This window comes from Desmodus rotundus, chromosome 11 (genome assembly GCF_022682495.2).
Source record: "Desmodus rotundus isolate HL8 chromosome 11, HLdesRot8A.1, whole genome shotgun sequence".
Classification (NCBI taxonomy): domain Eukaryota; kingdom Metazoa; phylum Chordata; class Mammalia; order Chiroptera; family Phyllostomidae; genus Desmodus; species Desmodus rotundus.
The window spans coordinates 11,632,290-11,651,016 of NC_071397.1; the positions used below are offsets into that span (position 1 = coordinate 11,632,290).

At 32.8% G+C, this 18,727-nt stretch overlaps 2 protein-coding genes across 14 annotated transcripts in view; one reads left to right on the plus strand and one right to left on the minus strand.

Annotated features, from left to right (window-relative positions):
- Positions 1–18,727, minus strand: part of SUPT3H (SPT3 homolog, SAGA and STAGA complex component) — a 439,117-nt gene that overhangs the window by 386,861 nt on the left and 33,529 nt on the right. Inside the window, exon 1 of one of the 8 annotated variants that reach the window (XM_024558038.4) lies at positions 12,815–13,106. The exons of the other annotated variants lie outside the window; for them this stretch is intronic. Coding sequence (XP_024413806.2) covers positions 12,815–12,840 — 26 coding nt within the window. The 5' untranslated portion in view covers positions 12,841–13,106. Of the gene's footprint in view, positions 1–12,814; positions 13,107–18,727 lie in introns of those variants that run through there. 8 annotated transcript variants of the gene reach the window in all.
- The window catches only part of RUNX2 (RUNX family transcription factor 2), a 315,354-nt gene continuing 300,474 nt past the window's right edge, over positions 3,848–18,727 (plus strand). For 2 of the 6 annotated variants that reach the window (XM_053913595.2, XM_071219668.1), the window contains exons 1-2: positions 3,848–3,978; positions 4,180–4,302. In XM_053913595.2, coding sequence (XP_053769570.1) covers positions 4,245–4,302 — 58 coding nt within the window. In that variant the 5' untranslated portion in view covers positions 3,848–3,978; positions 4,180–4,244. Of the gene's footprint in view, positions 4,303–18,727 lie in introns of all 6 variants that reach the window. The other 4 variants (XM_053913597.1, XM_053913599.1, XM_053913596.2 and 1 more) reach the window with 4 other exon arrangements.

Genomic DNA, 18,727 nt, shown 5'->3' on the forward strand with positions numbered 1-18,727 from the left:
AATGTTAGGTGCTTCAAACCTGCCAGGTATTCATTCATCAGAGAGAATTAATGTCAATATCCCCTACTAGAATCTTAAGAATCTACTTTGAGACACTACAGAAATATCAAAACAGAGAAAGAGAAACTGAAAATGCCTGGAGGAGAGGAGGAAAGGAGGGAAGAGAAAAAGGGGAAGAGAGAGGAGGTATGAGATGGAGAGAAGTTTACTATTTTTCTCCTTTAGCATCCCATTTCCACGTAATCTCACATTTAGACAGTTAGTTACTAATACTAACCAAATGATGCTATTCAAGCAATGATGGGCACGGTGGTGCTTTGGGGTTTTACATGAACAAACTACGGAGGAAAAACATAACAGAAAAAACACTCTCATCACGAAAAGTAACACAAAACAGCACCCTGCACTCACACAACCACAGCCATGTGCATGCAGTTGTGGACGTGTACCCCATTAAATAAGGAGATGGAACTAACCTAATCTCTCAGAATCATACTTTAAAATACTAAGAAAATCGTGTGTATTCAACTAATATAAAAAATTTCAAATTATCAATACAAGGCCCATCATATCCAAAAAAACTGTCATATACCAAGCTGAAACAATAAATTAAGAAAGTAGCTTCCTAAAATCTCATAATCAGTGAGAAAATTTTAAGCCAAATTAGAATTTCTATAATTTATAAAATTCCTACATCAAACCATTTGGCCCTGTTGTTTTCAATGAAAGAAGAACAGAACAGCAACAAACAGAACTTTCAAACTATCAAAAAACATCACAGAGACATGAGCACAATATTGATATTGATAAAACCTACTGCATCTAAATATGATCATTAGTTCAGAAAATAAAAAAACAATTCAAAAGGTAACAGTGAAGAAATGTGAAGCATTAAAAACACTATTATATTGTTATATTGTCTAACAGCATACAATATAAAATGTTTGAGCAATGTGGATAAATTCAGTAAATACAAGGTAATGGAGAGGCAAGACAGCATCTTTACTTTTTGAAATTGATTTCAAGTTCAAAGGTGTATTCCACTTCCATTGGCATTAAAGTACATAATTTATACAGCAGACCTAAACTTGTTATATCAACATAGGAAATACTAACATAATTCCCAAAAATGAAGTTTTGAGGGTCTTTGGAGAACAACAAAAAAACCCTACCCTGTAGTTTCCATTTCTGATTTTAAGCATCGTACAAATCATAATCAAGAGCTTTATTTGCAGTGACTTTTCTAAGTCAATCTCTCATCACATGTAAGCTATTTCTGATTAAACAAACTGTCAATGATCAAATATGTACCAGTTATCACTGTTGTTTTTAAATTTTTACCACAAAGTAATATTTGGTCCAAATTAGATATTTTTTCAATTAAAAAAAATGTGTGGATAATGAATATACAAACTTTAAAGTGCATGACTTCACTATCTTTCTCCAGCTAGATGAGTCTCACACAAAACAGGAAGGGCCCATTCAACAACATCTACTGAACTCTTACGCAATAAGAGTGATTATCCTGACCCGAAATTTATGTGCAGGAGGGTTACCTACAAAAAGAGAACAGGCAGTTAAAAGACACATAGATGTTTAAAATTATGCAAATGCATACAAAGTCAATTTGGAGGGCCAAAGTACACATAATTTTTTTTTTAATTTAAGGGAGAAAATATTTAGCTAATAGTGCAGGTTGTAAGACGTCAGGGAATCCTTACACAAACACTGAAAACTCACATAAAAGAAGAAAAGCTCTTATTTACCACACCACAGCGGCTACCTGAATTTTTTCCAGTGCCTGATATTGTATGTCCATGTGGAACTATGTTTGGAAGTTCCACAAATTATACAAAGCCCCCCTTTAGATATACACCATACCAATTACCTTGTATGTTAAAAAGAATAAATAACTGTTCTCTTTTGCATGAATAATTATATGTTAAATAAAAGCTGTTACATTGAAAAGTAAAATATGTTTACATATACAATGAGGCATGGTAAAGTCTATGTTTAAAATGAAACACTAAATACATTTCTGGTGTTTTATCACTATAAGTCCGTTATGGAAAAGTTCTGGACACTCGAATAATAAAAAATTAAAATCATTCCCATGTCTTCCTTTTGTATTTTGGGCAAATCAATTTTTTGTGAAAAAACTTGGACTTGTCTGTACATTTATCTTTATCTAATATAAACCAAAGGCAGATAACAAACTGTGCTGGGAAGTCCAAAGGCAGGGGTATTTTGGCTTTAACACTCTCCTTAGTGTTTCCTGGCTCCTACCCCATTATCTACCCCAAATAATGTCTTGTGATTCACTGTCTCTACTCACCCTCCCAGTCATTTACTTCACGCCACTCCTAGTTACTATCACACTGGGAAGAAGTCTAACATGCAAATTCAGAGTGGCTGGATAAATGGGAAAAAATGCCTAGAAAATTGGTCTGTTCTGCTTTATAATTTTTGTTGAAAAATACCCCATCGCTCCCATCTGATGAAAACAGGAAGCTCTATTCATAAATATAAAATTCTCTGCCTATGATATATAATCATCCTAATAAGAAAATGAGTTCTAGACATACATGTCCAAAGGGGCAAAAAAGGAGATAGTTTCCCAAAGATGTTTCCAATTTTCTTCTGAATCAGAATTAGCAAATCGAGACGACTAACATGCTCTGTCTGTGTGCATTATTCCTTGCTACACACAGCGTTTTGCAATTTATTTCAAAGCTTTCATTATAAACAAAAAAATACAGCTTCTGTTAACCCACTCTATTCTGAGCTTATAAAATCTAATATTGAACAACCTAAGTTACAACATAAGACTTCTACTTATACATGTATAAGATTTGCTATCAAAGGCTCTGTTACAGTTAAAATCCAAATAAACTATTTAAAGAATTATACAAAATGAATACAATTCCTTAAAAAATAAAAATCATTACAAGCATAAAGAGAACGTGTCATTCATTTTTATAAATCCTCAAACCAGTCATAAAATAAAGGTATAAATAGTATAAACTAGTCATAAAATAAAGGTTACTAATTACATTTAATCCTTACTGTAGGAGCCAAGCATCTAATATTGATCACACAGAAACGAGACAGACATGATTTAACATTTGTACACGGAGTCCCCAGACTAACACTTCTATGACAGCCAATTACAGTCAAGCCCAGCAAGCAGTTTGCAACCAGACCTTAAGAAAGGTAAACTTTTTTACAATGAGTTACAGATTCACAAGTTTAAGAAGACAGGAAAAAGAAAAACAGAAGGACTCCAATCACCCAGCAAATGTGAAGCAGACCCCAGAATGTGATACAATCCAAAGATGTAAATTACTGTAAATCATCACTGTTGTTCAGAATTTCACACAGCCTCTTGAGCCAATTTTGCTCACTTTTTCACAGACACAATAATGAACTAAATAAAAGGAGAAGGCAAAAAAAAAAAAAAGTGGGAGTTGGGGGATAGAAAGGAAAGTCCTTAACTGCAGAGTTCTGCTCTACAAATGCTTAACCTTACAGGAGTTTGGGCTCCTTCAGCATTTGTATTCTATCCAAATCCTCATGAGTCACAAAAATTAAACAGCTATATCCTTCTGGATGCCAGGAAGGGCCTTACCACAAGCCTTTTGTCAGAGAGAGAGAGAGAGAGAGAGAGAGAGAGAGAGAGAGAGAGAGAGAGAGCAAGAGCAAGGGGGGAAAGCCACAGTGGTAGGCAGTCCCACTTTACTTTGAGCACTGTGAGGTCACAAACCACATGATTCTGTCTCTCCAGTAATAGTGCTTGCAAAAAAAGGAGTTTTAAAGCTTTTGCTTTTTTGGATTGTGTGAATGCTTCATTCGCCTCACAAACAACCACAGAACCACAAGTGCGGTGCAAACTTTCTCCAGGAGGACAGCAAGAAGTCTCTGGTTTTTAAATGGTTAATCTCCGCAGGTCACTACCAGCCACCGAGACCAACAGAGTCAGTGAGTGCTCTCTAACCACAGTCTATGCAGTAATAGTAGGTCCTTCAAATATTTGCTCATTCTCTTTTTGTTTTGTTTCCTTGCTTTTCACATGTTACCAGCTACATAATTTCTTGACAGAAAAAAAATAAATATAAAGTCTATGTACTCCAGGCATACTGTAAAACTAAAACAAGGTTTGGGTATGGTTTGTGTTTTCAGTTTAAGGCTGCAAGCAGAATTTACAACAGAGGGTCCAAGTGCTATCTGAAAAAAAAGGAGGGACTATGGCATCAAACAGCCTCTTCAGCACAGTGACACCATGTCAGCAAAGCTTCTTCTGGGGTAAGTGTTACCATATTTTAAAATCCGATAAAAGATGAACCTGTTAAACATAAAGGTATGTTTCTTGGATAAACTAACTGCTAGCTTTTCCGGATAACATTATATGAAAGATCATGGTAATAATGCTATTTTGCTGCAGTAAAAATTGAAAAATGAAATTGTTATACATATTTGCATTTGGCATCTGTAACTTATCTACTTCTTGGAGTAATGACATGAAATAGAAAAAAGTAAGTTATCTCACATTAGTCAAAATGTTTTTTAGAGTTATAGAAATGAGGTAGTTAAAGCAATAAAAAAAGCTTGATATTCTCATTAACCCTCACTGAAATAAAATTAGACACTGAATTAATCAAAGTATTATGAAGTATTCACTCCGGCAGCTCCCAATATTTGAGCAAACTTCAAAAAGGAAGCAATTTTACAAAATAACAGACCACAGAATTATCTCGACATTATGCTCTACCACGTAAAACAGAGAAATAAACCTGCAGCACAGTTAGATTTTAACCAGTTCGACTACAAGAAATCTATTTACAATTTTAAACTGGACCATAAGGTATCTGTATAATTTTGTTTCTAAACAACTTTATATAATTGAAGTATATATTTAACTGAAATAAAATTATGTTAAGTATGTAAGTCATTTTTAAAAGATCTTTATAGTTAACCAGGATATCCAGGATATTAAAAAGTTTACAGAAGTCTTTAAAACCTTACATGCATTTGTATTTTTCTATACAATTTTAATTTTACACCTACACACTATTATCCATACGCAGAACTTGTTATAAAAATACAGCAAACATTGAGACAACGAGGATTCTTTTAATCATTCATTTTTGGAGCTACCAAAATGAATACCGTTTAGTCTCATGAAAAATAAAACTCTGTAAGGATACCCTGCATGATTTAAAAGAGCCATACGTACTAAATCATGCTGGACTTTAAAAGAAAACAGCCATAACATAGTCCCTTAATATTTAATTTCAAGTTAGTGTTGATATAAAAAAACTACTTCAACATTCATCAGCTGACATGGTATGATAGTAAAATATCTAAACACTTACAAGATTTTCTTTATGATGTCCAACATGTTCCAACTACAAGGCAGGTTTATAAAACTTTCTTTTATCCTTAAAAATAAATCCTTTTGCTGTGTATACCTATACTAACTTTGCTTTATAACTTAGAACTAACGATTGGAATTGCTTTTACTCCTCCTACTTCACACATTTTAACTGGCTATCAGAGGATCAGTCTTAGTTTAGGTCAAAGAGGAATAAACCTGAAGGAGAGAAAATGTTTCCTCTTAAAAAGGTGAAGAAATGTATTTTGTATTTTACCAAAAAAAAAAAGTAAAATTATTGTAATGACTCCTTCAATAGTTGTAAGCTGACCCCCTCAGATATAACACATATAACGTAATCATCATGGATTATTTTTTTAATTTAATGGTAGTGTTACTCTGAATTTTCCTGCACTAAGGAACTAGAACATAGACACAACTAGACTGCATTACAGCCCATATCATAATTACAGCTTATGCGTGGGAACTTTTGCTGTTTCTATTCAATACATGAAGGAAAAAATGGCTAAAACTATTGTTATATGGAGGGATAACTTAAAACAGGCATCGCAAGCAGTGAAGTTACTCTTTCACAATATTACTGTTTAAAAAAAAAATACGTTTTTCTAACCAGATCAGGAACACAAGTTTCAAGGACTGTTTCTTCATTACAAGTTATTCATACTGTCACAAAGAACATGTTAAAATGCTCTTTACTCTGTAAGAGTTCTTATATTTCTGTGACAACTTTAAATATTTTTAGAGTAAAATTTCTAAAATTTGACCAGTTTCTAAACAACAAGACATTACAGTGAACTAAATAAAGACCATCTTCTATCAAATGCCATACATTTTTAGACAACATAACCATGCTTCCTTTTCCAAAAGGTGGAATTTATCCTCTCCCCACCCCAAATCTCTATCTAGAGCTGGACAGAGACTCAGGGTGAAGCCACTACACCGAATTAATTATAGGTGAGTGGGGAGTGGGCGTTCTGCATAGGTTACCATCGCATTGCAAACATTCCACCAATCTCTAATCTCCTCGAAGTTGAAAACCTCACTTCGGACTTTCAATCTTTATATGGTGACTCTCAAAACCACCTAGTGAAATGTCAAAAGTATGTGCTCTAATTCTGTAAAGCAGTTTTTAAAAGTTTAGGCATTTCCTAGGTGAGGGGCAAAGCGCACGCCAACCAAAGGCCTCGGCTGCAAGGCGGCGAGTGGAAGGGCTGTGTGATAGAGACACGCAGAGAGGCGGCTCAGGGTCCCTGCTTCCACAGCACAGTGTTTATCTCGACCTGGACAGGATTTTCAGTCGGCACGACTCAAAATAAACCCATTATTTTAATTATCATAAAGTCTGTTGAAAGTGATAGCTGTGACTCACTGAGTGTATTACAATTAAGAAGGTATTTATGAAAATATATCAGTTGACAGATTAAAATTTCTACATAAACCTTTGTAACTGACCATAGTGACTGATTGAAAATGATGTGTGAACGCTAACTTGAAAAATAATCATTGTGGTCCATACCAATAATAATAATTTTAGTTTCAAGATCTGATAGTGACAAAGGGTCACAACTTGCTTCTAAAATAAGAGCCAAATTCCAAAATCCAGGGTGAGAATTTAAAAAGTCATCAACAAACACAGAAGACCACTCCAACACATATTAAAAGCTAAAAATACCTTCGTAATTCTCAAAGATTTGTATTACAAATTATTTTAAATTATTAAAAAATCCTAATTTTATATGAAAAATTGTTACATTTCACTTAAAAATTTTAAAACTGTATTAAAATGTGAAATATTTCAAAGAAATTGCATAAAGATATTTCGTTAGTCTATACGAACCCCCTATAGTCTCTAAATCACAAGGAAAGCATGAAATATACGTGATTACATTATGATATATTTTAGTTATTTTAAAAGAAAAAATTAATTGTTCAATTATACCCTTTGAACTAATCACTGATAGTTTGACTTGTTTAAATCAGTCATGCTAAAGTTAAATTCAGTAAGATAGAAATGTTCCAGTTTGTTAAAACAACACTGAAATATTTGATGGTTAAATAAACTGCAGAGGGGGGAAGCTAACTCATTGAAGGCAGTAAGATTTTATCAAACACACAGAATTAATCTTTATTGAATAGAACCATTCACAAATCAAAACTCACTGTACTTCAGTACTTTCAACCAGTGCTAATCAATTACAAACCTTTTCTAGTGCTTCAAAAATCATATGCTTTCAATTTTATACACTGGTGGTCCTCAAGTACTGTATTGGGGCTGAGTTAAGACATTTTGTATCACAACTGTTTTTTCCAACAAATATTCATCTAGAACACTTTTTTCCCCTCTCAAGAGCTGCTCACATGAAAACTGTGGTAATATTTTTATACTGTACTTCTTTGTTGAAGCAAAAGGTTAGGGGTTACCTAAATACCTCTACTGTATGTACAAAAAAAGGAAAAGGTAAGTATTCATATAAAAAAATCCAATCGGACTGAATTATTTATTTTTGCATTTCCTGTGATTAATGATACACCCGCGCATACTTGAACACTGATGGCAAAACAAGGTAGTATCTCAAACTCCTCTCCAAAGCATACAAATACCAGCCTTCCATGCTGTTCTATCCCTTGTCCCAGATACTAAAATGTGACAACTCTGAGTCAATAGTGAAGTCATACCATAGCTCGTTAAAAGCACTAAGAGTGCAAATGCTATTAGCTAAGAAAAGTCTTCAGAGATATTTTTTCATAAAGGTTTCACTGAATATTTACCTGTATAGTGTCCCTTGAAAAGTATTACCTGTATGGTCAAACAGACCATATGAAATGGTCTTCAATATGAAAAATCCTTCCTTTGAATAAAACGGTAAATGTGACAAAGCCTAATTTTTTTCTAGTTATTTGCATGTAATAAATAAGACCTTACTAACTGGGTTCTAGCAAAACCAATGCTAATTTAGTCAGAAGCTTCCCAATAGGGTTTCCTTAATGCACTATTTTCTTCTCCTAATAACTGAATTTCACCAGAGATAAAATTCTACCAAAAAAAAGTGTCACTAAACTCCCATAAGGATAACAATAGACTCCAATATTTAATATTTTCTAAGGAGTAAAATATTGTAAGATAACTGTAAAGTGTATGCAAAATCTTCATGAAACCTGCAATGTTTAATATTTTTAAAAAATCTTTAGAAAAGTCTGACATAATGAAAATATATACCTTAATCCAGCTACTGCCATTTCAAATATTATGAAATTCATTGGACATGTATTTTGATTAACGTGTTACAACTGAAAAAAAATAATGGGGAAATTCTATACCTTATTCAAAGGGAGTTTCCTTACAATTTTAACTACAGCTGACCACAAGCTTTTGTCCATTCAATAGCAAACACACATAAAACAGACCGTACATTCCCATGTAACTTTTCAAAGACCCATACAGCAACTGAGATTAAGTGTTTTTTTTACTGCAATAAATATAACATCCTTACCTAATGCTGAATTCTTAGAAATTTCTCCCCTTTCATACTATTCATTAAGGACACAGGGTTCAAGGTTTGGAGAAGTGCCAGATGGACAGAAGCAACATCATGTTAACCTTTCCACGTGTGGACTGTTATGTTATACAGGATATTAACTCTGAAGCGTATTTCTTTATAAATGTTTTCTTCTACTAATAAATAAAAAGCTCATCATTTACCATGATTTATATAACAAATTCCCAAATAAGATGAGCTGTAGAATTAAGTCCTATTTGTAACATAGTATCTAATACTTGCAGTAAAAAACACCCCTCATTATTCATCCACCTCCCATAAATACCCTATATTCTTGTTAACACTCATAAATTCAATGTTTAATATTGTAGCCTAGGACCAAAAATTATACCAAGTGTGATTCTGGCTATAATAAAAAGAACATAAATGTTATGTTTATCTTGAAAAATGATTTTCATTTTTTAAACTGACCACAAAACAAGGAATTCTTCACCATATAGACATAGTCAGTGAATGCAATTTTTTGGAATGTTTAAAATATTTTTAAATTATCATACTGATGTCATAAAATTTATGAAGGCACCAGTATTCTCAGACAGTATTTAAGATTATTGTGGTGACTAGGTTAAAGACTCTGTTATCTGCACTATTTCTATGCCATCCCTACGAAATTATACATAGGAGTTACAATACAGAAGTGACATTCCTAACAAGGCACATCTAAATATCCTGTGCAAGACAAATAATTTTTGTGACTAAATCAAATAAATTAATTTACTTTAATTTTCCATTAGACTGGCATTTTTTTTTTACATCAATGGTGGTCTACTGAAATCATTATATCATCAACTATAAAAATATATTTACAAAAAAGATTTTTAAAATTCAAAAATTTAAATACATGTTTAGGTTCCTCTAAAACTTTATGAACCATGAGTCTGTCAAACCATTGTTTACATATTCCTTATAATCAGATATTTAGAACTAATAAGGCCATTTTATGGTTCAGTAAAAGCAAAAAAAAAAAAAAAAAAAAAAAAGCAAATCAAGGAAAAGCGTAAAAATGTTAGCTAAATCACAATGACAAAGCATCAACTGGATCTAAAAAGATATATATGCAGTATTGCTTTGAAATAAATGAATAATGATGTGGTATTCCAAAGAACTTTATATGGACCTGGACATATTTTGATACAGAAAAAATATTTGCCATATAAACACAACTTTTAATTTCTTTCAACTGTCACTACAGCTAAAAATCTTAATACACAGTATATACATTTATATGCATATGAATGCATCCAAGTAAGTGACTACAGCACTTGGGATAATGATTGTAAGTCAGGGAAAAAATTGTGAATTATGAAACTGAGGTATTGTTTATAGCTCTTATGAAACATAATTACTTTTTATCTCTTATCTACATGTATACTAACAAAGAAATGTCAATCTGTAGAACTGATAACAGAGATCAGGCATCTACTGGGGAATTCAAAATACAAACAATCAAAAGCTATGTCTCGGGGTTAAAACCGAGGACTTAATTTTCCAGTTATAAACTTAATTAAAAACTGGCATCAGTTAAACAAAATTATTACAATTCATACAGGTATATTTTCTCTCTATGTACCCATATAATCTAGGTAAATAATTTAAATTAGACATGTGATTTTTAATTTGGTTATTTTGTTTCATTAGTAATAAAAATTAATGTTATTTTTAAATTTCTCTACTAAACTTCCAATTTAAATTTCAAACTTCCAGGATCAGTGAAAATGTATCATTATTTCTACCAAATGATTAAAAATTAATTAAATGAATCTAAACAAAAGGAATTCATCATGAGGCTGGAAAGAAAAAATAAAAGTCAACATTTTATAATTAATATTTTAAGCCACTGGTTTTTACTGCATTTGTGTAACTGGATCCTAGAAAATAGACCCATGAGTATCCAAAAGACACAGGGTGCGGATTCCCTTCAATCAATAATAATTTTATTGTAAGACTTTTTTGTAAATATAACTCAAAGAAAAACTATTTTTTGAAAAAAAAGTGAAAAAACTGAACTCTCACTTTATTTCATATATTTATACCCCATTACAGAAATCTGCAATATTATAGCACCACAGAAAGTAAACCTCTTTATGCTAATAATCTGCAGTACATCAATCCCTGAGTGTCCTATAAAATGGGTAACGATAAAGTATACAAGCATTTCATACTAAGAAACTTAACTCCCAATTCATAAACATTAAGATTTTATAAGAAGATACCTACAAGAAAACTTCCAGCAGGACTGTAGCATCCTAACTTTAGGTAAAATAACTGGTTACGAAAGGTAATCTAGTGAGATTAGTTTTTACCTGCCATGAAACTGGTAAAGCTTTTAGGTAATTCAGCTTTTGACAAAATGAGGAAAAAAACTGCTACTGCCCTTACAAATACAGAGTTCAAAACTAAAAATGAAAACATTTAAAAAGATAATCCACAATGCAGATGCTAACATAAAAGTCAGTGGTACCCAACCTTTGATCATTAACCCAACCTTCTCTCTATGGTAGAAACTCTTCTTTTTCATATCATAAAAACTTCAGTGTTCACACAGAATCCTTTACATTACCCCAGTTATTAACTAAACACACGGTATGTTCTCTCTCTCTCTCTCAGGCGAAAAAACTTGAAAACATTTTCCAAAGGTTATTATCTAAGCTAGATAGGAACAAGCAGTATTGTCAGAAGTAAATCATTCTTGATTTAGTAATAAGGATTTAACAATATAGTTCCCTTACAATATGCATAAGCATATTGCAGATTTCAGTACACCAATCAGACCAGAGGAAACACATGAAGAGATTTTTGTTTAAAGTTATCTATCATTCCAAGTATCTAGTAAGAAAATTTAGCCCTATGCTATTAGGCTCATCTTTTTTTATAATCTATCAAGACACACTTAAATAACTATTTTAAGACAGCAAAGTATTTGACTTAACTTGCTAAACTATTTAATTTGTAAATGGTTACACTACTCCTCATATGTGTTTATATAAGGAAAAAATTTTTACTCAGACATGTTCAAACCATTTTCTTATCTATGAAATAAAAATCTGTGCTCCAACAAATAACAAAATATTTTGAATAACGTGTTTACTTACAAAGTAGTTATATATTACATGTATAAAATGACAGGAAGAGATTTTCTATAATGAAACTAATTACTATATGTAACTCAAATTTTCCACTTTGATTTAAACCTTATTCAACCAAAGGCATTGTCAATTCACTGTGTTTCCACGATCTAAAAACATCTAATATCCTCAATGCTATTTTAAAGAAAACTTACAGAAAAATCATATTATTATAAGCTGACGGAAAGATATTTTTTGAAAAGTAGCTATGAACATGTGATCTGAAAACTTACATATGAACTTAAAACTTGCATACTCAAACATATGAAATGAACATGAAAACAGCAAACAAATGCATAAAGTAAAACTCTACCTAGCAACAATATCATACTAAGAACTTAACCCTGAGCACCAGAGAAATACATTATGTTTTTTAAAATAAATGCTCAAATTAAAGCTTGCCGTTTGAACTGCTCAAATGAATATATAACATACCAGTGACTATAGAATATTTTTCGAAACTGGCAAGACTAAAAAGAATCACATCTAATTCCTATTTCTGCAATTATAATGTGTGATACTTTCTTTACTCATAAGACTATCATTTATTCTAAACTGGCTGGAAAGGCTTGCCCACTGCATTTTTCCTGTACGTACCTCTTCCTTATCAATTATGGTTTATCTTCAGCATTCGGAGAAAAAGAAAGCTTCAAAACTTTAACTGAGTTTAAACATCACTAAATCAATACACACAGGGCTACTTTAAAAACATGCACTTCTAAAAGACCAGAAAATCTTACTTTTTTAAGCTGATGCGTCTACACATAGAAAGCAACTTTTAGTAAGTTCTTTGCTACGCCATAATGATCTGCTCCAGAAACTCAAGGGTACCTAAAACAACGGGCTACCTGTTCTAGCCATGCTTAGGAATGTGTCCAAATCATTTTTATTGATTTAACCTTTATAGGAATGCTGCATATCCTCAGAGCAAAACATTTTGAATGTATTTATAATATGATACACTTCTGAAGAACCATGAAAAAGAAAGCTAAAAACAAATCTACATACTTCTTCACCCTTGGTTGTTATGTGTTTATTTTTGTTTACTTTAAACACTATCAACAGAGCTAAATATTAAATAATTATATTTAGGAAAAGTTATTACTTTGGCACCAATGTAAGTAGAAATAAAAATTTATTTTGGAAAAAAAAGGTCCTTTAAATAAATTCTAAGAAATAAAATGCCTGATTTGACAATGATGTCACATCTGCAATTTTAATGGATTCTAAATCCTCCTTTTATATCATAGTTACACATTAATCAAGGAATCTACAAACATATGAAACTTAAACTTTAAAAATTTAGTCCTTATTGAATAAACTAAATCGTACTCTACTCTGAGAATTTACAGAGAAAGTTCTGTGCTGCCTATCTCTCTCGCTTTCTGCAAGTGGTAGTTTATTAATGGCTTCAGCAGCTAATGCCTGCATTAGTTATGTTTGCCAAATAACAACTCACAGTATCGTGCTTCCTCACATTGTGGCTCATCATCTGTTAACTTGAGCCTCACCTCTAAAGAAGTTATACTCTCACTGAACACTGTTCCTTTAAAAAGGCAAACAACTTTTGAGCATTTCCAGATGTAGTACTCAAAAAAAAAAAAAAGAAAAATCATAGGCAAATTCTCAAAGAACTCTAAAACTATTAATAAAAATGTAGTAAAACTGGAGCCACTACTATTACTTCAATAATCATCCATAATTTTAAGAGCTGAATGTACTATACACCAAATTAAGAAACTTGTAATAAAGAGCATTACTGATTTCAGGTAGCTGCCAATAGATAAAACACTCAAGCATATTTCAGTGAGACAAGAGGTTCTACTAAACTGAGATTTCTGAAGCTCTGCAAGGGTACATTCATGTTATCTTTTTCAGATACTTAACTAATTTCTTTCTGGGGAATACAAATTAGGGTTTGGCTACATTATTTTCATCTTGTCCTTAATTTTTTATAAAATATCCAAGCGTGCACAAGAATATGCTAAACTAAAATTAAAATAATTTATATGCAGCCTACTACTCCGGGGCAGGGGTGGGACTAGAGTGAGGCAAGCTGACCTCTAGCGCGCAACAGCTAAGGAGGCCCTGACTCCCGCACAACCATTCAAGTACCTACTTAAATGTTGCGCCCCACGCATTTTGCTGGCCTCGGCCTGGACCCAGGTCCTGACCTGCAGGCACACTGACCTGCAGGCATAGCATTTCATGGAGACGTATTCTAAGCAGGGTATCATAAAACAGAAATGTGGTAATGTAAAAATAATAAAATTAAAAATAAGAATTTTATATGTCTAATGTCCTACTTTTTATATTGTTGTTTAAAAAAGTGTACCCACTGGAACTTGAATGTAAATGAACATATAAAACACGGTCATTTTATATTCTAATGTGCAGTTAAAGGTCTAAGATGGCACAAATAGTTGACAAATTTTCTTTAAAGGAGATTTACATTTGCTATAAATATCTTCCAAAGTAAACTAAGTGGTTTTATTATTTGACCATAAGCCTTTATAAAAAAGTGAGTATGTTCCATTAAAGGATTCACAGGGCTGCATGTGACCTGGTATAGCCCAGTGGTGTCCAAATCTGGCTAATCCATGGAATCACCTAGGGACAAGTCTTGGGGAGGGGAAGGAAGAAAAGAAGGCCTTGAAAATGTTTTTGAACAAAGCTCTACAGGTAAATTAGCAAAGTCTGGGAACCAGTAGATAACCAACTTTTAATACACCCAGAAATTAATCTAAAGGTAAGATGTACATACAAAATATATAAATTTCCATAGTCTCCCCCGCTAAACATTTATAAAGATGATTCACAAAAAATAAAATATTAAAATTCTAGTTTACTTTCCTTCCCTTTCTTACAGCAGAGATGTTAGTCAATAGTGATTTGTCCAACAAGTTAATAAGGAAAATAAAGTCAGAAGCATAAACAATTCAGAAAGATGAATACAACCAAAAATATTAATATTGTACTTTTTAAGTTTAAATAGCTATTCTAAATATATACTCAATCTATTCTAACAAAACCTTAATATTTTAAACTTCAAATTCATTTAATGAAGCTCATATTAACCTTATAAGAAAATACAGGGTGAGGCAAAAGTCGGTTTGTGAGTATGCAAAACAGTTTATTCTTGTATTACTATTTATTAATTATTGTATTATTTTTCATAGGAACAACTGTAAACCTACCTTTGCTCCACCCTGTACATGTGCCTAACCAACAACACACCTCCATGATTTTCTGAACATACCATAATTGAAACTGTACTTTGTTTTTATGTTCGCTTTTCCTTGCTGACCATTTATTGTGCCAGGCACTGGGATAAACTCTTCATATCATAATTTCTCTAATTCTCACAAATGCCTCATATGATATGGGTATTACAATTATTTATGGATGAGAAAGCTGAAAATGAGGTAATAAAACCTGATCAAGGTCACACATTTGAAGAGCTGGGACTCAAACCCAAGTCTTCTCATTCTTAATTACTACCTTATAGTGTTATATATAACCTTAATGAAGTTACTTCCTAATCCTCAATTTCGTCTGTAAAGGTGTCAGTTCTCAGTAGTACTTAAAGTTATTAAATTGATAAAATACAAATACAGAGATAATCTTTGAGTCTCCAAATTCTCCCTAAGTATATCTTTAAGTAATATTGATCACTGAAAACCAAAGAGATTAAGAAAAAATAAAACTTAAGAGTATACCAAAATATTTAAGTCAAGTTTAATCAGAAAATAAAGTTCTGAGAAATTAAATACAATCAATAATCGCATTTAATGTCTACATCACACAATATATATTTCATAGGATATGAAAATACCATTTTAGGAGTTAAAAATTAAACTCTTAAACACAAGGAATTTATGATCTTCCTTATTTATAAAATGAAAACAATAATGGTGTCCATAATGAGCTTTGGTGTCAGTCAGATCTAAAGTCAAATTCTAGTTCCTATAATTATCTATAATATTCCCTTTACCTCTGTCTCGTTGTCCTACCTAAAACGGCCTACACATCCACATTTATGCTAAGTAACCAAGAGGACCTTAATTTCTAAATCTTAATTTCTATATTTCTTAAAGTCATATTCTCTTAAATTTTTGATGTTACCAAAGACCCATTGATAAGGGTACATTTTTCTTTGGCTACCAAAGAGATTAAGTACATGAATATAGAAAGTAAATTTCTGACATGCACTACTTCCATTTCATCCACAATCATTTCTACATTATTCAAAACAAAAACTCTTAGAGAAACCACAAAAGAGCTCTAGATCCTTTTTTGTCTGGCAGAGGGTAAAAATAAAGTTGAGATTGTATTTCTCAGTCTATATGGATCTACCAAGAAAAGATGCCCTGACCAAAAGCCATAGAATAAAGAACTGAGAAGTTGTTTGAGTATCTACAGATGTCAGCAGACTAAGCCAGTCATTTTGTGCCCATATTTTCATACATTGTTTCAATGATAAATCCAACAACTTTACAAAGCCTAAATGCAGTAGAATCGTTCACTACAATATATATGCAAGTATAAAATCTTAGATTTGACACATCAGAACAGGGAACATGCAAACTGGTACCCTATCTGGCAATGGAGTCAAGAAATTGGAATAAGATTTGGTTAAAAATACAAGCTGGTAGGGTAAGATACTTTACTGGCTTAAGTTTAAACTCCGTAAGTGTTAATACTTATTTCATGAGAAGTCACTAAAAAGATGTGAGAAAAGAAAGACTGAAGGTTTGTGTGTAACTGCCACAACAGTCAACCAATGAAGCAGAGAGTAACTTGAAGAATGACATGGTGATTTCGGAGTCATTAGTCTTGTAGGAAAAAACCAAGTTTGGATGTAAAAAATATGGACAAGTGGAAGAGATATTACAAAGAAACTAGCAGAAGAATTTGGCAGCCAGAATTGGGAGAGGCTAACAACAGAGAAAATAAGATTGCAGCTTAAGAGAGAACTGCAATCTTATTGGTGATGTTGCCAATGATTAATAAAAAATAGGAAAGGGCGAAATACAAAGAGTTCTATTTTCGTCATTATTAATAAAGTTGTACTTAATGGGAAAAATAAATAGTAGTTACATACAACACAATCTCAATTTTTTTTCATTAGGCAGGGGTGTGAATGTGTATCAGAGGAACTCAAAATTATAATCTTTATGTTTAGATAATAAAATTCTGAAAGACTTTGTTTTTTTAAGTTTGTCAATACTTCTTTATTTAAAAAGATGCATATTACATTTTTTTAAAAAATTAGTTCTAACAGTGTACTTTTCCTGAAACACAACTTGGTAAGGGAAACAAACAATTTTGGGGGTTTTCCCCCATGCTCAAGTCGTAAAAAACAGCAAATTCCTACAATTACAAACTATTTTTATGTGGGAAAATCAGTTTTACAAAATCTCATGGAAAAATAACAGAACTAGGAAGAGTTTGTGTTCTTTAAGTTTAAATCCAAATTATACGTATTATTATAAAACCCTGAGCAAGCTACGAAGCTCTGTCTTCATCTGTAAGTATATTACCACCTATAAAGGTATGACCACCTACCTTGACAGTTTCCTGTGAAAAGTAAATAAGATAACACATGTAAAGTCCCTCCACCCAATCTGAAAAAATCATTGCAGTTATTACATGTAATGTTAACTTTCCAATCCTAAATCCTCTTTTAAGAGTCTAAATTTGACTGCTCATTGTGTGGCCTGTAGACCAGTAACATCAGCATAACCTGAAAGTATATATATAAAAAATGGAGAACTTCAGGCCCCACCCCACACTCCTGGATTAGAATCTGCATTTCACAAGATCCCCAGGAAAAACAATATTAGAGAAAGTGTCTGGCTTGTTTTGTGTGTGTGTATTTTAAGATTTTATTTGTTTTTAGAGACAGGAAGGGTGGGAAAGGCGGGAAGAAAGACAGGGAGAGAAACATCAATGTTGGTTACCTGTCATGTGCCCCTCCACCAGGTACCTGGCCCACAACCCAGGCATGTGCCCTGACTGGAATCGAACCTGTGACCCTTTGGTTCGCAGGCCAGCACTCAATCCACTGAACCACACCAGCAAGGGCTTGACTTGTTGATACAGATCACCTGTTCCCTGAAGTTGTCCACTTCATCCCTGCTCCAGAGTTCCTTCTGATGCTGAGGGAGGAGGAGCACCTCATGGTTTACTCCTAATTCTTAATTCTCGGGGAATTGAATTAATTCTTAATTCAATTTTATGAAACTGACAAAAAGTCTAACCCACTTTCATTCACTCCGAGACAACTTTTCAAACCTAAAGAGAACTCCCACATCCCCCCTCAATTTATCCACTATGATTAAACAAGAAAGAGGCCTATGGTGCATACTTGTGTCTTGTAAAACAATGTCTTCAACAATTTGAGTCATTTTGTAAAACATTAAGCTGCACAACTGTATTAACTATTATAGCTACCAGTCTGTACGTACACATGTGGTCACTAATGTCTCACCACAAACTCGTCAAATGCCTTACCGGAGTTTAAAAACACTGCCCATCCCATGTTCCCCAGACAGCGATCTGGTAGCCCTGACTCGGCACAGACTTTGTGAGGCAGGGCTACAGGTGAGTGAAATCACGTGGCTTCTAGTGCTCGCCAGAAGCAGGTGCTC